This window comes from Paralichthys olivaceus, chromosome 6, assembly GCF_024713975.1.
Source record: "Paralichthys olivaceus isolate ysfri-2021 chromosome 6, ASM2471397v2, whole genome shotgun sequence".
Taxonomy (NCBI): domain Eukaryota; kingdom Metazoa; phylum Chordata; class Actinopteri; order Pleuronectiformes; family Paralichthyidae; genus Paralichthys; species Paralichthys olivaceus.
The window spans coordinates 11,401,108-11,423,467 of record NC_091098.1 but is presented as its reverse complement, the minus strand read 5'-3'; the positions used below and the strand labels follow the sequence as shown (position 1 = coordinate 11,423,467).

Here is a 22,360-nt window from a genome sequence, read left to right as displayed (position 1 = left end):
AATGCTTTGGACAGAAGCAAATACCAAATGATTATATGTGAATACAATGTAGAAGATGAATGAATTGAATGTGGACTTTTCCTGTATGATTCTAACTGTTTTGTTTTTGACCTTTCCTTGGTGGCTGCGTCTAGAAAAGCAGATGAGAAGGCCAAACAGGCCAAGGCGATGGAGGAGAAGACGGAGCTGGAGCGGCTGCGGACCCTCGGCTACGACGAGACCAAGCTGGCCCCCTGGCAGCGGCAGATTATCTTAAAGAAAGGGGATACAGCCAAACAGTGAACTGGGTCATCTCCCCCTCCTCTGCCCTGCAGAACCTCCCCACCCTCACACGCTCACCCCAAGGCCTTCACTGAATGCCTCCCCTTCTTTAAGCCTCCCCCTGCACCCTGTACTAGACAGAGGAGGAGAGCCCATCTCTTCTGAACCTCCAGACACACAGGGAACCGTGTTGTGGCTGCTGCTTTCCACTGGGCCGCCGAGGCTCAGCCCTGATGAAACATAGCAGCGTAATCCTCCACCTCCCACTGAATGTCACCTAAACACAAACTGTCGGCAGAGATTCTCCTGCCTCAAATAATGATTATCTCTAGTATCTTTCCATTGGATATTTTTCTGCAAATCAATATAAGCTATTCTACATACAGTAGGAGATTTAAGAGGTGTGTGATAGATTGACAAGGTCATTTTGCCATGGGGGGAAAAAGCCTGTTATTGCATTCATATTTTCCCTCTATTATCCCCACTCACTGTTAAGAAAAGCTTTGACAGGTACTGTAGCTTCATAACAGAATGGATGGACATACTCAGCAAAGGCTTAGATCACCGCAGAGCAGCTAATGCATTATGTATGTAGACAGAATCACATCTTTATCATGTTATACACTTAGTCATTAGATATTTTTTTATCAAACTTGTAGAAGCACTTTCTAATCGGCTTGGTTTTACTGCCACAGTCATAATCTTACGATCCTAACACAGCTCAAACTAATCGGTTTCTTTAGAACAGCTTCTCTGTGGATTTGGAATATTGATATTTGTATATCCTATTTGAAAGAATGAAAGAAAAAAAGATTAAGTAACTGCAAATCAAATTTTATTAATTGTCACTCAGAAAAAAAGCTGCAATGTTTCAATTTCATTTTTCTATATGTGACCTAAATGTTAAGCTATTGTGATTATGAATGTGAAATGTTGTGTGCATGTGTTGCAGAATGTGTATCGAGCATGTTGTGATGTACTATTAAGCCCATTCGACCCCACGGCCCTGGATTTTCAAAGAAACAACAAAGACACATAAATGTGTGAATACTATCCTGATGGTTTCTATTTGAATAAGGACTTTTCCAAATAAAATTTTTAAAACGTATACATGCATATGTGACCAGACAGTAGACGTGTGCGAAAACTGAATATTGCAAAAGCAGAGAAAAGGCATCAGTTTGTCCTGTGTGCTGTTCTGCCCTCTGTCCCACTAACCTGGAGGATAAATCTTTGATGAGCAGATCTGCTTACACAGCGCTCTCTGTCTGCCAGAAACAGCAGCAACATCAGAATGGAACATGTCCTTATGTTGTGTCAGTTTCATGTCAGTGTGTCAGTAATAATCTGCCGCCACTAATGTGGAGAGTCCAGTTTCAATACTCAACACGAAATCTTAGGTAAAACACCTGATCAGAAATATGATACAAACTCTTTAATTAACTCTAGACATTTCTCGCAAATCATTTTACATGACTGATCGGACACAAATGCCAAGTTGATTATCCTACATCTTATTTCCATGGTCTGTACAGTTCAAGGTGTTTGAGAAATTACAGGATTCATTGGTGCAAGATTGTATGAAAATGTGGAAAATCTGAGATGAATATTTGTGACAGAACTGAGGAGACATGCACATTTTAAACGTTAGCAAAGCATTAAGCTGTGTACTGACATTTAAAGTAAACTCACGACCATGAGTGCGTCTTTCTGAATACGACACATTGATATTCCCACATGATGGAAATTATTCTCTATGTTTACAAATGTAGGTTATGGAGCTTATATATGCATGATCCTAGTTAGGGAATCATTTGGAAATATTCGAATTCACTTTCATCGGATGCCATATATGATGTTAAAAATGAAAATGATGTGAATGTCATCGCCATTTTATTATATACATATATATATATATATATATAAAATCTCTGTATATAGTGACCCTCTCAGAACTTTGTCATTTCATTGTTTCCATAATATTACATGTCTCAGCCTTGCTTGAATAGGATGTTGGCTAATTCATGTGTAATTATATTTTCAGACCGTTAAAAATGAAGAAAATAAATCTGTAATCAACAGTTCAGAATGTGCTTGTGTTGTCACCAACAGAAACGTGTGTACGATAAAATCCATGAGTCGTACAACAATGAAACTCATGAATAAATCATATCTGGATTAATATAATGTTCAGCTTTTGATGAGGCTGAGTGACCTTAGATCAAGCAAGCTGAATTTAACTCAGAGTCGGACATACAAGAATGTACATGTCACCGCTCAGGGAAGAGGTCAGGGGGATAAAATGTCAAAATAAGATTTAAAATAAACTAAATACAACAGAAAAGGTGCCACAGACAGAACAGTTTCCATGGTTACTGCTGTAAATTGATCATTTAAATAAGAAACATCAAATCAAAACCTCTAAACCCCCTACTGTTGATATTTTTTTGTATATAGAGGTTTGCTACAGTACTGCTCCATTTAAATATTTAAATATCTAAAAGTTTGGAAAGACTGCTAACATGTTTGTATATGAGGACTAGACTGTAGTCTAATTTCATCCGGTGGCCACTAGAGGGAGCCAAACTACTGCTGCTATTAAGATAAACAAACATTATAAATAAAAACAATGAAGAAATTCACTTGGAGTTTAGAGAGTGACGTAGTTAAATCTCTTAAAGCTTGCTAAGACTGTTGATATTTCTTATGTCTGCGAGTGGCTGGTGGCCAGAACATGTACTAGTGGTCACTAGGGGGCGCTGAAGCGCTACAGGCATTTAGGTAAATAAACATCAGAAACAAAGAAACACAGCAGAAATCAAATGGGACATTGAAGAGATAAGTAGTTTAAATCTCTGACAGCTTGTTTTGGCTGGTGATAGTGTTTATGTCTGCATGTGGAGGTTGCCAGAACATGCATTATATGGAGGGAAGGGTAATGTCTCCTAATAATCACTAGAGGGCGCTAAAATACCGCTGCGATATCGATAAACAAACATTTACAAATAAAGAATAGAAATTCAATGCGATATATATATAGAGAGAGAGGGGGGGGGCGGTGTATGTACGCGTCTTTTTGCAGGAGGGTTGTGTGCACAGGTTAAATCAGTGCATTAGATTCAAAACTGGGGTTGAGTTCAAAGTGCATAAACCAGACTTGGTGGGGGGGGGGTCCAGTCACATGTGGCTGATACATCCAAGTAAGAAGCTGATCCACAAGTTCCACCACCCGTCCTCCCCTGCATGTGCTTATGCATGTGTTTAAAATGCCCCCCTCTCTTCTATGATTGATTGACACTCACCTGTAGTGACGTAGACAGCTTAATGGGCGCGTGCGGGCCGAGGAGGAGGAAGTGGGTGAGTGAAGAAGGAGAGTGACAGAGGAGAGGAGAGGAGAGGAGGACTGGAGCCGTTCAAACCTCTGCTCCACTTCCACCCACCGGCCCGCTGAGTCTGAACCACACCAGGGATTAGACGAGCCGCTCACCTCGCACAGGTAAGACAGATGTTCCCCAGCTGCTCCGCCTCGGTGTCGCGGTGCTCCGCGCGTCACCTCGCTGTTGTGAACCGTGGGAATGTGAGTGAGGCGGACATTTTTTCTTGCTCTCCCTCCCTAATCCGTCTCTGGAAGTTTCAGACTGCGACTGAGCACAAGGAGAGAAAAACAAGCTGGTCACTTCTGTCGCTGTGTAACTTCTTTTCTAACTCATTTCTGACTGTGTGTTCTCCATGTTACTGTAAGGCCTCAGCTGTGAAGTGTTTATTATGGTTTGGGTTGAATAATAACACAGTGTACTAATGTGTTTCTGCACTTGACCTTATAAATGGTCTGGATTGACATAGAATAGAAGGTTTTCTCCTCCTGGTGACCAGTCAAAGCGCTTTACAGTAGTTTTACATTCACACACACATTCATACAATCTGTGTGCATTCTATAGGAACAGAACAATGTGTGACATGTTTTTGTGGTGCACAGATTTGTTGGAGCAGGTCTGTGTGTGTGTGTGTGTGTGTGTGTGTGTGTGTGTGTGTGTGTGTGTGTGTGTGTGTGAGTTAAGTGTAGAGGGAATGGTGAGTGAGTCACAGGTTACAGCTGACTGCTCTGTCCTGACTGAATGTGTGAGCAGGGATCATGGGATAGACTCCCCCCTTAGATCTGGGAGCCCCTCTGCAGGTCCCTGGTGGTATTTGAGGGTTGTCTGTGTTATCACTGCCATCTCCCCTTATCTCCATTTAAGGTATAGTTCATATATGTTGTCTACTTGTATGTCTCTTCATTACTATGTTATTTTTTACCATCCTCCTCAGACTCCTCCGATGCTGTTGTAGTTGCTGAAGTGAACACTAGACACAGGGCAGAGGACACGGCACAAGGACGCAATGTCCAACAGCCAGTCAGACGGTTGCACGGGCGACCATGCCCCTCTGATTCTGGAGGGCCACTTAACAGAACTGCATATATCTGAGCCGGGCGATGAGGACTACCAGCCACAAAGCCCCTCCACACCCAAGTTGGAAATATCCCCACCCCAGGAAGATGCAGTCGACAGGCTCGTGGTGCCTCAGCAGGTGGTTCTGAGCACCCAAAGTCCTGCAGCGCTGAAGGTTGGCACCCATCAGCTCATCCCCAAGAATTTAGCGACGCCCAGCCGGCCTAAAGTCCGCCACCACACCACTGTGGTTACATTCCCATTGGGACTGGAGCACTCCAGCAATGAGACCCGCAGCCGTCACTCCACCCAGGGGACAGATGTGTCCTGGGAGGATTATGACAGCGATGGAGATGGTTTATCTTTGAGGAGGAACCGCAGGAACAAGTCGTACAGAGCTGCAGTTACCAGCCTGGACATCGAAGCCATGGCCTCAGGACGAGGGGCTGAGACCACACTGAAAGCTGTCAGAGAGGACAGAGCACCCAGTCCTGGTCCAGCTCGCAGCCCTAGACGCAAGGTGAAGATGCTGGAGCTCAAAGGGCAGAATTGTCCATTTACCACAGAGTCATAGTAATTTAAATCAGATCACAATTTTTATATACATTGTAAATACTCTGTACTCTGGATTAGAAGCATTTTCTAAAGTAGTCTATATTTGAGATCAATTCTGAAATCCTGTATAAGTCAAAAATGATGTTGATTTTACTGCCGGTGTTAAAATGAAAACAGAGCCCAGCTGATCCAGGTTTGTTATTCTACTAGTTCCGTAGGTCACAGCTAGCAGAGCAAACAGTGTTGGCAGTATCCTCTGTCAAATTCTCCTTTAGTCATAGGGATGATGGCTACTGTTTCCAGTCTTCCAGACAAGTACTAATGTTGAGTAAGACCTGGAAGCTTGTTTTTTTTTTTTTTTACATGTGATTATGATTACCAATTAAAGGATTGAGAGTAAGAAGCAGTGCAGAAGATAGAATCAGGTGTTGGGAGAAAAACTGAGTGTCACTGACTCGCTGCTCCGGTGATAAACTCACTGCTGTCTCCCCTCTAGAGAACCCTGGGGAGAAAGAGGAACCAGAAACAACGTGGATCCTTCAAAGATGGTATGTTCACTAATGTGTCATTCTGTCCACTGCACTAAAGTTAACTCCATCACTACAAATAGCTGGGAAATTACAAAGGTATTTGATGTTTTTCTGTTTTTGTGGTGGCCTTGATCTACATGTCATAGCCTTAAGGCAACAGTCGAAGACAAAACAGGAAATTATACTGTCTGAATACTCCCAGCATGCTGAGAGTCTGTGGTGTCCTAAAGGTGGATATTAGTTATGTACTCTCAGACACTGACACACTAAAGCAAATGTTCAGTTATATCTATGTTGACCTGATTTGAAGACACCGATATTTCTGCTGCGAGGAATGTTTCCACCTGTTTTTAAAAAAAATGTGAACTTCAAGACTGGTCATCTTAGAAAAAAATTTTAAATCTTTCTTTTGAGCTCTGAACAGCTTATCATGTTGATACCAAAAACTATCAATTTAAGTCTAACTCACTTTATTCCAAAGAGAAGCATCCTCACCTCGCATCTCTAATTCTTAAAATGGCCCATGTTGTTATGAGAACTATATACGTCGGTTTAGAAACCAGGTATTTTCACTCTTCCCACTGTTGCTTAGGAATGATTATGAAAAATTTGCTGCGTGATGTAAAAAGTCATGTGAGTCCATCACACGCTAAGTGCTGTTTGTTGATGTCGATGCACACCTCAGCTACGCCGCAGCTCTACCAGGAGATCCGTGAGCGGGGGCTTCACTCCACCAACCAGGATGAGATGTTGGATGACTTTGTGGTGGTGGAGCCCCCTGTGGAAGACCAGGGCATCGTGGTGAAGAACTACAAGCCAGCATATCATACCTGGAGCCAGCTACCTCAGGTACAAATCACATGTTTTTGATTTGAGCACATCAACATGTCGGCCCATGTCACCAAAAGCTAAATCTCCTGACATCAGGGCTAACAATCCTCTAGTACGACTGCATGTACTTCCATACTACATGACCCTGTGTGAAAATGTTCCTGTCTGACAGACTAGAAACATTTTTCAAATAGTTTTCAGTCTTTAAGGTTGTTTTCTTTTTTCAATCTAACAAAGGTGAAGGACACAGGTATCCTGACACTGATCTCAGCTCAGGAGAGGAAGAGACAGGAGGTAAGAGTGTGTCCGTCCCATTCGTGAATGCGATATCTCAAGAACGCCTTTAGGGTTCACATTTGGTACAAATATTCATTTGGACTCAATGATGAACTGATTAGATTTTAGTTAGACAAAGGTCACGGTGGCCTCACAAACATGTATCTGAATGAAACCACAATGCCTCCTTTCTGCACCCACTGTTTTTGCATCCACGTCCAGCAGATACACAGAGAGGCACTGATACCAACCTCCATAGACAATAAACACCAGAATGCAGTTCACTAATAAGACACGTTGCATTTTGATTTAGGTTCATTAACACAGTCAGGACATTTTGACAAAAGAAATGTGCACTTTAAGAAAACCAAGCTTTTCACTAATCACAATGTTAAGATGAATGAATAAACAGTAGAGCTGGAGAGACGATCTGAACCTTATATTGATCAGATATTTATTCCCCATCATGTGTTGTGACAAGTGATGTCAGAAAATGACGTCATGCATAGTTGAAAAGTGCATTTTTCTCATAGATGCAAACCAAAGCTTATATAGATTGACAAATAATTATGATCATATGGTAGGAATGATGTCATCATGATATTAATATTAAGTTAGATAATGAAGTCCAGTGGTGGGATGTAACAGAATACTTTTACTTAATCCCTCCTTTTTTATGTATCTGTACTTATTTACTTAAGATTTATTCTTTGGTACTTTTCACTATAACTCCACCGAGTCTTTTTAGGAAATTTAGCGACTCACTGAGCAGGACCAGAAGTAGATTGGGGGAATGTTGGTGTGACAACCTCTTTATATACAGTCTATGGTTACAACAAACCCAGTTTCAAAAATGAACTGAACATCACAGACTGATACCATCTATACAGTGTAACACGATCTGAGGGTGGATTTTCCCTTTTGTCATCTGTATGCATTTCTTGTGTCAACAGCTAAGGTTCACCCTGTGTGCACTACAGTCCTTGAATAAAGCCACACCCTGCCAGTGTAATCACAACTCAGGTCCTCTCCTGAGCAGCTTCTAATGTCACTCTTATGTTCCTGGGTCCAGAGTCCTAGAGCTCTATTATTGTCACACTCACAGGGATATGAAAGCTTCTGCGTGAAGTTTGGTTTTAGAAATTAAGATCAGCATCTAAGGAACTGTGAAAAAGTTCAGCAAACAAAACGAACCATTTTCTGAAATTCAGATCTGTTTTGCTTGAAACGTTCTTGTTGGTCTGAGATTTTTTAGTGTTCTCGATTTTAGTTCAGCTACTGCCCTTCTGTTCTTTGTGAGCCACAAGAGTGTGGGAGATGCGCTGTCACCACCTGGTTGCTCACTTTACATCTTGACCACACACAGCACAGGTTAACCAACCCCTCATTACAGAATATGTATAGTGTCATACAGGAACTACTGCACCTTAATCGCTGCTGCTGCTCGTGTCTTCCATTTCTGCACCTCTGTTGTTGTCTGCTGGTAGATTTCAGTGCGTAGAGATTACGTTCCTGTGGACTTTAAAACATAGTTAACATCAGACCTCATCAGTTTTGTACCAGTATTCAACATGTGAGGAGAGCAGAGATGCAGATTTCTCCAGCCTCAACAGACCAGAATGCATTGCATGATGCGGATTGTTGATTTCTTTATTTTTTTCTAGAGGAATTTGGGGGAAATGTAGGAAGTAGAAGGAAAACTTATTCAAGAAAAAGTTAATTAAAGACGATAATAACTAAAGAACACAACTGGATGAGTTTTATATTTTTAAAGGTTAAAGCTGAAATAAATGTACATGTTGCATGTGTGCATGTGAATGGTTCCTCATGCACAAACATTTGTGTGGTCACTTTACAGGCCATTTTCGAGATAATCACCTCGGAGTATTCGTACCTGCACAGCCTGGGCATACTGGTACGTCACTTCAAGGAGAGTGAAGCCCTGAGAAAAACGATGACCACCACGGAGCACCATCACCTCTTCTCCAACATCTCTGTGATCCAGAAAGTCAGCCAACGGTGGGCTCCACGTTCTTACAGCCTTACTTGTGTGTGTGTGGTTGTGCGTGCGTGCGTGCGTGCGTGCGTGTGTGTGTGTGGCTAATGGAAAACTAGCCCTGGGGTATGTTGTAAAAAAAAAAAAGGTAATGATAATGGTGTCTGTGTGAAGCAGTGCAAGATAATTGTTTGTTATCTGCAGACATTATCTACTTTAACTCACAGATTTTAAACAGAGCTGCATTTTAGTGTGTTGTCTTTACATTAAGGTAAACGCATCAAATTCCCACTGGATCTGTGGTTTCAAGTAGAAAATGGGTCACAAGTTTCAGGTTGAATATTTGCCTGTAGCATGTCTCTAGTATCCTGTGGGTTGCATGGACGTGTTAAAACATGCTAGTCAAACAGGTTCAGCTGCAGCTCTGAGTGGTATTCCTGGCTTTAAGATGATAATTTGTGATAGAGCAGCCTTTGTTGCTCTGCATTGCCAGCTACTTGATCGTGAATGAAAATAGATTCAGTTGCAGCAGCAGGAGAAGGCTTGTTTGTCCGTCTTTGTTCCTTTTGTCATGTGTTTCATAGTAAAACAGGATCTGCAGAAGCTACTGTGCGACATGTCTGTCTCACAGTGTATGTGTTTTGTATGTGTGTCCTGTTGTTAAGTCATTCAAACCACTCAAATCAGAGGGGACAGTTAAATTGTCTCAGTAAACATCACTTTCAACAGGGACACACTAATGTTGTTGGGCTACTACAACTTTCTTCTCCTAATATTCCAAATGTATCCTTGGAAACTTGGAAAACTTCATTCTCGTAATATTATAACTTTATTCTCATAACATTATAACTTTATTCTTGAAATTCGAATATTGTTTCCCCTTCATGTGGCCCTAATACTCTTTTTGAATTAAAATATTATCAAGATAAAAATGTTCATATCAGTCCATATCGATAATTATCACAATGAATGTCTGATTGTTTAAAGCTTAAAGTTTCTGATCTTGAGTGAAGGTTGAGGCTTTGTTATCGTTTTATTGCCCAGTCTTGTTTTGTGAAATACCTTCCACTGTCCTCACGCAGTTCTGTGTATCCTGCTCCTGTAATTAGTCTGTGGGAGGAAAACCAGTGTCCTCTCACTTCTTTACCAACCTCCCCCTCTGTCTCTCTCTCTTTTCAGGTTTTTCGAGGACCTGGAGCGGCGTCACTATGACAACCCAGTGATTCGGGACATTAGCGATATTGTTCAGAACCACGCTGCCCATCACTTCGAGCCTTACATTGTCTACTGCTCCAACGAGACCTTCCAGCAGAGGACGCTGCAGAAGCTGCTGTGGGTAGCAGAGCGAACTGTAACATGCTGTTGTGTTTCTGCAGTAATGCGGCACGATGAGCTGAACTTCCCTTTTTCTATGTGTCTCTAAGGACGAGCAACACTGCGTTCAAGGAGACGCTTAGGCAGATTGAAGGGAGCAGTGAGTGCGGAGGCCTCCCCATGATCTCGTTCCTCATCCTTCCAATGCAGCGAGTAACCAGACTTCCACTGCTGCAGGATGTGAGTTACTTCTAGAAGGGGCCCATGTGATTGTCAAATCAAAAAAGATTAAAGTCTTTAGTTAATAGATAGTTTTTAAGTTTTTAAGCCATAATGGTAATTTTACACCCATCTATACATTATCTATGCTGCTTATCCTTTGAGGGTCCCGGGGGGGCTGGGGCCACTCTCATCCTTTGTGTCACTGTCATTGAAATATGCATTTATGTTATTTTGTTATTTATAAAGTCATGAAAAGATGCACCCACTAAAATCAAAATGAATTTCTACTTATGTATGCATCACATCTCACATTTTCAAGAATCATGTGCCTGTATACACACAACTACAACCTTTCATATACCGTGTATGCGTGTACTGTATACAGTACTATAAGTACATAACTTAACTACCATTGTTTTCTCCTCGTAGACAATCTGCCAGAAAACTCCAGACAAGACAGCGGAGTACTTTGCTGCCGTTTGGTCGTTGCACGCCATCAGCAAGGTAAAGATACTGAGAACAGCCTGCCTGTGAATCTCCAACTCTTAAGCAACCACATGAGGTTGAGTTGTGTTGTGATGACTATCTTAACAGTTGGTCAGTAGCTGCAATGATGGAGCGAGGCGGATGGAGAGGACAGAGCAGATGTACACCATCCAGAAACATATGGACTTTGGTAAAATCAAGGTCAGAGCAAACCACATGTTTCTGCACAAGCAACCTCAAAGCAAACCGCTTTGACGTGTTGGATGAAATGTTGGTTAAATGTGTAGATATGAAGAGCGAGGAACATAATGAGACGTGGTCCGGTTTGCTTACCGGATAAATCTTGTGTCCTCACAGCCTTTTCCTCTGGTGTCATCATCGCGGTGGCTGAAGAAGCGCGGCGAGCTGGCCGTCTGCACCGAGGAGCTCAGCATCTGGAGGGCTTTCAGCAACAGGAGTTACTACCTGTTCCTCTTCAATGACGTGCTGATCATTACCAAGAAGAAGAGGTCAGTGGGCCTCAAATACACACACAGATATGTTTCTTTAGAAAAGGGGTTTTATAAAAACAATACTCAGAACTGATTTTCATACTAAATCATCACCAGGGTCGAGTATACAGATCACTTAAGGTTTTGCCTTCTGTGATATAGAAACTAAAATGTCAGTCAGTAGAGTTTACCTCTGCTATGACCAACAGTCCCCGAATGGATCCACATTTAAATTCACTACTTCAAGATATTTATTTGGATCTTCACCGAATTGCACACTCATAAATATCAATCCTCACAATATCCTCACAATTATTCTTCTAAATGTTGAAAAACACCCAAACTCACAATGTGAGTAAAACAAATCCTGGCTCTACCTGCTGGATGTGCACCAAATTAAATGAGGTCTTACTTGGGTCATGCCCCACAGCTCCACTAAATTCCATGGAAATCGGTTGGATTGTTTTTGTGTAATCGTGCTAACTGACAGAAGCAGACACCTAATTTATGGAGACAACATTAGAACCAGAGCCGGAGGTTTGTTTTTAGTGTTAGTTGTTATTGTTGATTTTGAGTTCTAACCTTAAGGCTTCTTTAACTAAACAAATACCTGTGGACTGCAAGAAGGTCCTTCTGCTGGCAGGGAACATGAGAAACAAAGTGCAGACAGGAGCGGGAGAGCAAGGGGACAGAGAGAAGAGAGCAGTGTAGGGATGTGGTGTGTGCATACTTGAGATTCTTCAATCTTGCATTCAACATGTCAGCTCGACTGGACTACAGCTTTCTGTTTTGAGTTAAGGAGAAACCAAACAATGTAAGCTCAGAGGAGCGACTGAGCCACAACACTGGAGTCATTCTGAGTCATTCTAAAGTCGTCACTGTGACCCCGTTCCTCAAGTGATAATATGCAGTAAATGTTATCAGCAGATAGTCAGGATATGTGGCTCTTTTTGCTCTATGAGTTCTACACAACTACACAGTAAACTTGTTTCAGCTGGTTACATAACATATAAGTGGAAAAATGATCATTTAAGTTGCTCTGTTTCTGCGAATAACTATGATGTAGTCATCCAGAGGTGTCTTCAGGAGTTGTGTTCATAGGCGAGACAAGTCCACAACTCCTGAAGACACCTCTGTGACTGCTCATTAAAGATGGACGACACGTCTCCTCATCCTAAAATCCCGGATTCAGATGCTGCCATCTTGTGCAGTCAGAGCCTGCACAGTAGCGATCTTGGGATGAAGCTGCAGTATTTAGGTTCAACTGATACACATGCTCGACCAATCCTGTGTCAGTCTCAGCTGTCAATCATGACGTTTCACCTCGTTTTTATATCATCAAATAACTAATTGAAACCTAACTTAGATAAAAGACACTTGGACCCACAATCCGTGTAATGACAATTACCTAAAATGGCAGAAAATGTATTTAATGTGTTCCTTTACTTTTTTGTTTTGTCCATATCCCAATTGCTAACATGGAGGAGGCAGGATTTATTACCAATACTGCAACCAGCCACCAGTTGGCGATTGGCTTCACAGCTGTCTATGGTGTCTATGGTTGCAGCCAGAGGATAAGATATGTCTGGGGAAAAAATAAATAAACTCTAAATCTGAGTAAACACTGATTCCAGCGAGGAGAGCTTTGTGGTGATGGACTACGCTACTCTGGAGAATGTGGAGGTGGAGGTCGGAGAGGATGCCGAGGGACGGATGTCTCCACCTGCGAAGAACAGCTACCATCTTTCTTTTAAACTGCTGATGAGCAAGAACAGCGAGGGGAGATCGGAACACATCTCCCTGATGGCCGAGTCCAGGTACTGCTGCTCTCATCCCCCATCGTTCAATTGTCCAAGAAGGAATTATAAGATGATGTTAGCTGCTGTTTCTGTCACATATTGGTTAATGAATATATCTGAATGTTGACAGTTTCTTCAATTTTCAATTCAATTCAATTTTATTTGTATAGCGCCAAATCATAATATACATTATCTCAAGGCACTTTACATAGAAGGTCAAGACCTTAAAATCGTATTATATAGAGAGAAGTGGAGAAGTGCTCAGTGCATGATGGGAGTTCCCCCAGCAGTGTAGACCACTAGCAGCATAACTAAGTGATGGTTCAGGACTCACCCGATCCAGAACTAACTATAGGCTTTATCAAAAAGGAACGTTTTAACTTTTAACTTTTAACTTTAAATGCTGAGATGGGGTCTGCCTCCCGAGCCCAGAGTGGGAGCTGGTTCCACAGGAGAGGAGTCTGGTAGCTGAATGCTCTTCCTCCTTTTCTACTCTTACAGACTCTTGGAACCACAAGAGAGCCTGTGTTTTGTGAACAGAGTGATCTATTTGGATAATACGGTGTTATCAGGTCTTTGATGTATGAAGGGGCTTGATTGTTAAGGGCTTTAAATGTGACTGTTGAGGCGTCCTCTAGGAAACGTTGTCCTCCATTCCCTTACATGACCTGGAAGCTGATATGCTGTGTCAGACTCCCTCTACTGACAGAAGTCTGAACACCAACCTAAATAATCCAATGCATTTAGTTCATGAGACGTTTTTACCCTACCACACGCACAGTGCACTGCACAGGGTGTAGCGTTGTGTTCACCGCTTCTTTTTTGTGTCTGTTACTCAGGGTGGACCGTGCACGTTGGATAGTCGCTCTTACAGAGCACAAGCAGGCAGGTGCCGTCACTTCTAGAGGTGGTAAGTCAGCATGCTTTGTTCACTTATTCAAGTATGTCATTGATTGGAATATACTGAATGAAATATAAATCTGAAATGACTAAATTGACTTTGCCAGTGTGTTTGTGTCTTCTGTGATGTTTGTTCTCTTACCTCATGTGGAAAGAATTTATTTGTCATGGAAGCCTTCAGTGTGTGGCACAGATAACAGATGGTTTTCATTCGTTTTCCAAGTCTGTAACTATTCACTTGATTCTCAGGACTTCTGTGGTATTTAAGTTTATTTTTTTCCAATTTGTCCACAGGCCAAATATGATGAAAACACAAAATGTTTTGCATGATCTAAATATTTTTCTTCTGAGTGCATGCCGTCATGATGCTCCCTGTTAAAGGCGTATTTAAAGAATAACCCTCAGACTGGCAGCACCTGGACCTTGTTAAGATCCGTTATTAACCTCTGTCCTGAGGGATTGGATCACACAGGTGGTCAGCACTAAGTTCAGGTCTGATAGCACCTGGATTTGATCACTCAGACATTCTGAGGTCTAGGAAGCACGTAGGCCACAATCTTTTCGCCATCTCTTATCCCTCACACTGACACACACAGATATGAGACAAATCTGTAAACTCACACTGGTCTTTGGTCATCATACACAAATGGCATGTTGATTTGCATGTACAGTGCGGAAGTGAGATTTGATCACAAGTGGTCACAGCAGACACATTCAGGATGTATTTAATACGTGTGAACACTCACTTAGCACTGATCACATGATCGGATCACTCAGGACGGATGTTAATACCAGGTCTGAACAGTGTCAGTGGCCTATTGTTTGTGTGTTACTGACGTCCTTATCAAAGGGTGTGCCTTTCCAGGAAAAATTACACATCCTAGGAAGTGATGCAGTGGGCTGAAGATATTCAACAGGGCAGCAAAGGATGTTCATGTGTTCATGAGCCTTCACAGAAAGTCATTCACAAAAAATTCATATAAAGTTCTGAAAACAGAAACAAAAACCCTGGAATACATAGAAAATATACCATATGCAACATAAAAGCCTTTTTTCCCCCACCACATAGTAATATGGGAATGTTTCAGGTCTGCCACAGTACGAGGCCACTAAAGCCTACATGCCAAAGGAGCCAGATGAGCTAGGGCTGAAGCAGGCTGAGCTTGTTATCGTCCTGCAGAAAGAAGAAGGTGAGGCCTTGGTTGTCAGTCCAGTCATTCCAGCTCAATGTCCTTCCTTCTACAAATTATATTTAAAGAACATGCTGCAGTGCTCAAACAATCTTAAACTGTCTGCTCCTTCCAGACTTTTGCTATGGGGAGAGAATGCGAGATGGCGAGAGAGGCTGGTTTCCAGCGAGCTGTGCCATGGAGATCACCGACCCGACCGCCATGGAGAACAACGTGCAACGCATGAAGCGTCTGCGCAAAGAGACCAACGTTTAAATGTGACTGTCATTGACATAATCATATCACCATGTAGAGGGGATGGAGAAGAAAACACACCTTCCAGTAGATTTGTGATGCTCACCATGTTCAGTTTTTGTTGACTGCATTGCAGATGAATAACATTGGACACAGGGATAATATGAATTACTGTTACAGTGGTTCAGAATTCCTTTAACAGACTGAAAAGCATTTTCTGGGATTTATATGCAGTTTAAGAGGCGTTTAATCCCAGCCTGGTGCTCCAGTGGTGTGTGTATACAACTGAGCCATGAAGGTTTTGAGTGTAAGTCCAGTCAGCGTCAATGTTTCGTGTTGCCCTTTAATGGTAAACTATCCCAAGTAACTATATTAAAACAGGACTGTCATTTTGAATAGGAAGTTTAATCTCCAGAGAAACTACTTCTAGTTAAGCTGTTTTTGTTCACCCACACTTAGTCCTGCAAATGTATCAGAAACTTGCAGGAGCAGGATTTTTAGTGGCCAACAGGACATTTCACTCAACTTGAGCCACAACAACCTTTTACGTTCCCGGAAACACATCTTAACTTACAGGCAGTAGGAAACAATCCACCACAGATGTGGCCTTAGGTTTTATTTCAAATCTAGGAGCTACACATTGTAATTGTGCCTGCATACTGAATAGTATGAGAAGCTACGTCTAGAAATTATCCAAGTGTTAATCATGTTTAAATTTCTGTGCATCACATTGTGTTGGTGTCAAACAAATTGTTGAGTTTCTTTATAAACCAGATTTTGCTAAACATTTTAAAATATAGTTTGAAATAGCTCACTGGGCCTTGGTTGCATTTGGTGGATTACTAAAATTTACTGCAAAGGTTATGTCCAAATATATAAATAAATTAACTAAAATACCAGTCTACTCTGTAAATGAGCCAATAAATGTGGTTTGGAGCCAGTGCAAAAGAAAAATCACAGTAGAGACAGTTTCCTGGTTTCTGGACTTTTATTTGAGCTTGCATTTTGTTAAAATGTTTGAATACATAAAAAGTTATTTAAAAATGTCAAACTGACCAGATATCAAATTCCATTTTTTTCTTTAAAAACCATTTGGTGTAAAAACTTAGGACACATTTAGAAAAACATTTGCTGTTTCCCCGAAACGTTTGTAGCTGTCACATAAAAATAATGGAAAAAAAACAAGTCTGCATAGATTCTGCAGGCAATCGGTGGTAATCTGGTCAAATGCATGGTGCAAGCTTGTGACGTTCGTCAAGTCAAATCTTTATTGCTCAGATCTTGTTGATGTTTCTTGTTGACAAAAAAACTGTAAAAGAAGAAAATGGGTACATTAGTCTGTTGTGTGGAATTTTCACATGACAGTAAAATAAGTTTAGTCATCTTTTAAACATAAGTAGCTTGAAAATGTGCTTCATCTCCAGATAGATAAGAAATCTAAAACTATTGCTCATACGGAAGTCAGACAATGGCCAGTAGGCTTTATGGTGCCAGTTTCCTTTATCAAATCCACTGCATTAGCCCATTAATCACAAAGCCAAATGGTACAAATGACTGAGGTAGGCAGTCTTAAATAGATTAAAAGCAACTTTCAGCAATTACTGATATTGTATGTTTCACTATTCCCAGTATCCATCGTCTGTATCCTTAACTGTCAGCTCCAGATGAAGAATGTAGAATAATAATGCAGCTAAAGCTATGGAAGCAAAGATCAGCCACTGTGGACTCACCCGGACGATGGTAAAAGATGGTAGGTGCCGGTGGGCAGTTTTCTTCCTACTCAGCCCCACCCTGCTGGGCCTCGGGAGCGGACGTCTTCTCTGCAGATGGGTCACCTCCTGCCTTGGCCTCCTTGGTTTCCTGGCCGGGCTTGCCACCAGTCTGTGGGCGTCTGCGGCGGTAGTTGAAGTTACGGCGGTAGCGACGCTGGCGGGGCTGTTGGTCCTGACCACTCTCACTTCCCCGATTCTCCTTGTCCTCCTCACCGTCCCGCACCGGTCTGGGACGGGGTGGACCCCTGCTGTGAATAAGAAAAACAAGGCTGTAGCACACATGAAGTCAAAGAGGAGCTGACATCCACTGAGGTGAGATGCAGTTTTTTTGGTAATACAATAAAAAAAAATTAATGTGAGTCAAATTTGAATGCACAGCTGCTCTTTGAGGTTAGGCTGCAATAAAGGGAGAGCTTTTCTTGCCAAAACAGGTGGCATTTATTATTGATACTATAATTTTTTTTTTTTCTGAAGATAAATTCCATTAAGAGGGCGTGAGACTAGAATCCAGAAAGCCCAATGTTTTACTCTCCCACTATTGCAGCCCTGCGTCACTGAAGCCAACATGCAAACCTTGGTCTGAACCTTGGTCGGAAGCCTCTGTAGTAGTTCTGCCTCGCTGGTTTGTTGCCCTGGTCTGGTCCTCCCTGGTTTTCGTCACCCTCACCTCCCTGAAAGCAAACATATGATACTGACAAACAGCTTTATCCGGAGTCTGTTCAGAGGCAAACAGATGTATGGAGCTTTATGACGTGTAGTTTGAAATGAAAATGGCCACGCCGCAATTTGAGTTGAGGGGCCTATTTGAGTTAGTTTGCTAAAATATTGGCAGACCCCCGATACACCAAGATTAATTGTTCACAACCACGTGAGCTTACAAAGGAGAGTGTTCAGAGTCGAGTATGACATCAACATATCAAGAGTCACGACTGTTACTGGACAGCTGGGTGCCTGCTTCAGGATGGTAGACCTGTGCCTGCGTACCTCAGTCATCTCTCCGCGTATTGCGTTGGTATAAGGGGGCCGGCGGCCGTAGCGTCTACGTACAAAGTATGGCGGGTAGCGCCGTCTGCCAGGGTAAGCGGGTCTGCGCTGCTGTTGCTGCGTTTCTCCTTCCGGGGCGCTGTCTCCCCCGTCTCTGCTGCCTTTGTCACGACCACCACTGCTGGGCTCACCCTCTCCATCACTCTGGTAGTTCTCTGGGTAGTCTCCACCACGGGGAGGGCCCCTCCTTCTGGGATAGCGCCTATAGCGGTTCCTGTCTGCGGCATACTTACTCCCCTGGACTGCAACGCCTCCTGGGCCGGTGACATTTGCTGCCTCTGCTCCCTGTGCACAGCAGAATTGTTTTAAGAAATGTAATTAAAATGTAATGTAAGTTAATCAGTTCAGCAGATGCATTTTTAGAAGCTGCAAATTAAAAGCAGAACTTTGCACCTAGTCACAAAAGTATATTTTACCTTCTCTCCCTCAACTACATCAAACTCCACAGTTTCTCCATCTCCAACACTGCGAAGGTATTTCCTTGGGTTGTTCTTTTTGATGGCTGTCTGAAAACGTTGAGTTCAGAAGTGAGATTTTATAAATACAGAATGTTTGAGGGGGGAAAAAAAGACGAAAAATAAATAAAAACTTACCTGGTGTACAAAAACGTCCTCTTTTGTATCATTCCTAGAAAGAAAGAAAAACGTACTCAGTTACTTCTAGTATAAAATATCCGGCTGCACCACATAATGCCATGATGCATATAGCAACTGAAGTATCAGGGTTTATAAGCACTGCATGTAACAACGTATGGAGACCAGCAGACAAATCGTCTGGTTAGCTTTGTAAGCAAATCAAAGCCATAATAGGATTGGGAATGTTCCTTCCTACACTCACACAGATAATATCGGGGAGGTGGGGGTGGGGTTCACTTACCTATTGATGAAACCATATCCATTCCTGACGTTGAACCATTTCACTGTACCCAAGACTTTTGTTGCTGCAAAGAGATACGACAAACCTGAATTATTTAGGAGGTAGAAGAGTGAGTCGCTTCCTTTCTGTTAACACTGCTGAGATATCAGAAAAGCTCCAGACAAGCTCATCAGCGGCCTGCATACAACTGGTATTTAACATCCGTCCTGGGAGATCCGATCACAAGTGGTCGGTGTTAAGTACGCGTTAAAATGCGTCCTGGAAGTGTCTCCCGTGTGTTCGGATCTCACTTCCCCGCTCGACATTAAAATTGGCATGTACGTCATTTGTGTTAGTCAAGACCAAACGATGTTGTTTTGAGCCGGTCTAAGTTTACACGTGTCAGATGTCACTGTTTGTGTGTGACTCCGCACGCTGAGTGAAAGACAGTCTGAATGAATCACGTGCAGCTCTGAAGAAAGAATTGCAAGTATCGATCATTACGTCGTGATCAGTGATGATTACAAATAAATCAACGAGAGACAAATGCGTTCGATTCGTGGTGAAACTGCGGTGTCTCAGAGTACGACAGCTGAGATTTACGTTCACACCGCTAAAAGAATGTGGTCTGGCGTGATCGGATTGCCATCCGATCTGAGTGCGTTCACACTTAGAGCTGTCCACTTGTGATTGGATCACACAAACCACATGTTAATAATAGCGGGTTTGTGCGGGGCCAGTGTTTCACGAGGCCTCCACTGACGAGAAACAGTTGAGGCGTCAAATAACGACAGATGATGAAAAACTAAGCATGGTCACAGATAATGTGGAAGTTATATTTAACTCCCAACTGTCGACCTTTTTATAGCCCCTGGTACTTGGGGGGTGTCCAGTGCCAGCTGCCCATGGTGTGTGGACAAGATAACCGAAATGTTTAATCAGTAATGATCGCGCCACTTATGTCATAATATAGACGACATTTTACCCGCATTGTCGGTGCCTGTGCCCTGTGGAGCAAGGTCCACCGTGGTCACTGACGGGGTTTCAAAGTTCAACCGCCACAGACCTACTGCCCCATTTTGAGCCGCACTGCTCACAGCCTGAGCGAGCACACGTGGTACGAGTCGCGCCCGGAGACGTTAGCAAACTGAGCTCAGCTGGCTTGTTAGCATTAAGCTAACTGGGTCTCAACCATGTGGTTGGATTAGAGCCAGCAAGCGGAAATGACCGTAACACATCAGAAAGCGTGTACGGTGACCTGGAGTATTTTAATAATTAATATGAATGTGTCACTGGTCTAATTGTTTACTGTGGGAAAATAACTAAATCGCTTTAGAAGCCAGTGGAATCATGCGGCGGACATTTTGGGTGGCCCCATCAGCCATGTAAATAGCTAACATTAGCCCGTTTGGCTAACACGGGTTCGTTAGCCAACGAGCTACATTGCTTAAGTAGCTAGGCCGCAACGATAGCCCTCAAATTCCCTCAAAAACCCTCAACCACTGACTGATAAATCCCCGTGTCCAGAAGAAGACAGGTTTGATTTGACCGGCTCACCGCCAGCACTATACGGAACTTTCTATATATTTTTCGGCTATTGTAAAGAAAAAAATATCATCGTGGAACCGGGTTCTCGTGTGAACAAAGGGACTAGCAGCTATCGTTAGCTTGCACTCGACGGCAGCAGTAGCCGGTTAAACGAGCAGTGTGCAGTAACTAGCTTCGACACTGTTGGACGGTATTAATGATGGTTACTCCATCGACGTCAACTACCACTGCCCGACAACCTGACGCACAGACGCGGCTCATTCTAACAGCTGAGCATCACTTACAGCGGTCGTACATGTGACGGCCAACCGGCAACATGGGACTCTACGGCGGATTCGGATCGTGGGGAGGCCGGTGAACACACTAAATTCGGATGGACATTTTTTTTACCCATCACATTCTCTCATTTTAAAACGTAATTAAAACATAATTCATCACTGACAATATCACCCTTCCTTCACATGTTATTTGACAGCGAGGAGAATTTGATTTTACTTTATTACAGATAAAACCTCAAATGGCCACTTAACATTGATCACCACAGACATCCCACATACCTATATCTATAACCATGAGAAATCAGTCTTCACTAAACCAAAATTAACTTGAACCGCCAATTCCTTAAATGCAGTGCTACTTTAAGACAATGTCGATTTATCATTTGTATCAAATTGTTAATTAAATCAACCGTCGGCTCGTAAACATTAACAACCGCCGCATTAGCGCATCAACTGGGTCCCAACCACGTTAGCCATGTTAGCTCACAGGCTAATTTCCCGTAGTCTTACCGATGACCTTCTTATCCGCCGTGGAAGCTGCGGCTTCCGGGCTGGATGGGCTCTCCGCATCGGCAGCAGGCTGCGGCGGTGGCTGTTGTTGCGTCTCGGCCTCGCTGCTCATGGTTACTATTGGTTGGTAATGGCTTCTGCCGGCGGCGGCTCTCTGCAATGTTTCCCGGTGCTAGATGGTAACCTGGGCCGGCGGTGGTGGGGGCTACTGCCTTCGGGCTCTCAGCTTTCCTCTTTCCGCTCCCGTTGCCGATCTAACTGGGCAGAATGTGAAGCTGTGCCGGGCAATGTTCTCGCCCGGGGTCCCGCCCAACGACTCTTGGGATTGGCTGGACTCGTTGACAGCGATCAAACTGCGGCTCCATTGGTTCAGACAGCTGCCCGTTTCCCACGAGTGACGCGTTTGCTAAATGTGATTGGCTACGGCACAATGTACCTGTCTATCGTCACCGCCCCGCAGTGATGTCACAGCCAGACGAGGTAGACGGATCACCGCGACTCTTTGGGAACAGAGTGTCTGCTTGTCTGCAATATGTTACTCTTCTGATGGATTTGAACAATCTGTACAATTATGTCCAAAATCAGGACGACTAGAATGATAATACAGTCACATCTATTTAAAATGGCGTCGCGAAACTGTCTCAAAACACAACAAAAGACATGGAATATATTTTAATGTTTGTGATTTGAGGGGAAATCAGGTCTTCACCTCATTTGACTTGTTGCCATCTGTCCATCGAGAAGCAAAATTAAAGTGTAATTTCTCAGAGTGGTCCCTCAGTCCATGGAATATAATTTTATTTATTCTAGTTGTTAAATAAAGGATAAATAGAAGGGT

At 42.8% G+C, this 22,360-nt stretch overlaps 3 protein-coding genes across 14 annotated transcripts in view; 2 read left to right on the top strand and 1 right to left on the bottom strand.

The window, feature by feature from the left end:
• Nucleotides 1-2,216, top strand: part of espn (espin) — a 38,381-nt gene extending 36,165 nt beyond the window's left edge. For all 4 annotated transcript variants that reach the window (XM_069527374.1, XM_069527373.1, XM_069527376.1 and 1 more), the window contains one exon: nt 135-2,216. In XM_069527374.1, coding sequence (XP_069383475.1) covers nt 135-282 — 148 coding nt within the window. In that variant the 3' untranslated portion in view covers nt 283-2,216. The remainder of the gene's footprint in view (nt 1-134) is intronic.
• Nucleotides 2,217-3,452: 1,236 nt separating this feature from the next.
• Nucleotides 3,453-16,700, top strand: arhgef16 (Rho guanine nucleotide exchange factor (GEF) 16). Of its 2 annotated transcripts, XM_069527378.1 has the most exons (16): nt 3,508-3,757; nt 4,320-4,499; nt 4,570-5,211; nt 5,743-5,794; nt 6,462-6,625; nt 6,845-6,901; nt 8,742-8,902; nt 10,059-10,211; nt 10,304-10,433; nt 10,845-10,919; nt 11,010-11,102; nt 11,259-11,410; nt 13,027-13,209; nt 14,031-14,101; nt 15,180-15,281; nt 15,397-16,700. In XM_069527378.1, the coding sequence occupies exons 3-16, from the start codon at nt 4,642-4,644 to the stop codon at nt 15,534-15,536; spliced, it is 2,103 nt and encodes a 700-aa protein (XP_069383479.1). In that variant the 5' UTR covers nt 3,508-3,757; nt 4,320-4,499; nt 4,570-4,641; the 3' UTR covers nt 15,537-16,700. The 2 variants fall into 2 exon arrangements, with proteins under 2 accessions (XP_019944687.1, XP_069383479.1); XM_020089128.2 differs by lacking the exon at nt 4,320-4,499 and having other exon boundaries at nt 3,453-3,757.
• On the bottom strand, nt 16,485-21,885 carry ybx1 (Y box binding protein 1). Of its 8 annotated transcripts, none has more exons than XM_020089137.2 (8): nt 21,523-21,885; nt 19,208-19,271; nt 18,925-18,958; nt 18,748-18,837; nt 18,335-18,616; nt 17,873-17,958; nt 17,246-17,535; nt 16,485-16,824 (listed from the first exon to the last, which is right to left on the bottom strand). In XM_020089137.2, exons 1-7 carry the CDS (start codon nt 21,632-21,634, stop codon nt 17,292-17,294), a joined length of 912 nt encoding a protein of 303 aa, XP_019944696.1. In that variant the 5' UTR covers nt 21,635-21,885; the 3' UTR covers nt 16,485-16,824; nt 17,246-17,291. The 8 variants fall into 8 exon arrangements, with proteins under 8 accessions (XP_019944696.1, XP_019944690.1, XP_019944691.1 ...); XM_020089131.2 differs by having other exon boundaries at nt 17,861-17,958; nt 18,272-18,616; nt 21,523-21,834; XM_020089132.2 differs by having other exon boundaries at nt 17,246-17,532; nt 17,861-17,958; nt 18,272-18,616; nt 21,523-21,834.
• Nucleotides 21,886-22,360: the final 475 nt, after the last annotated feature.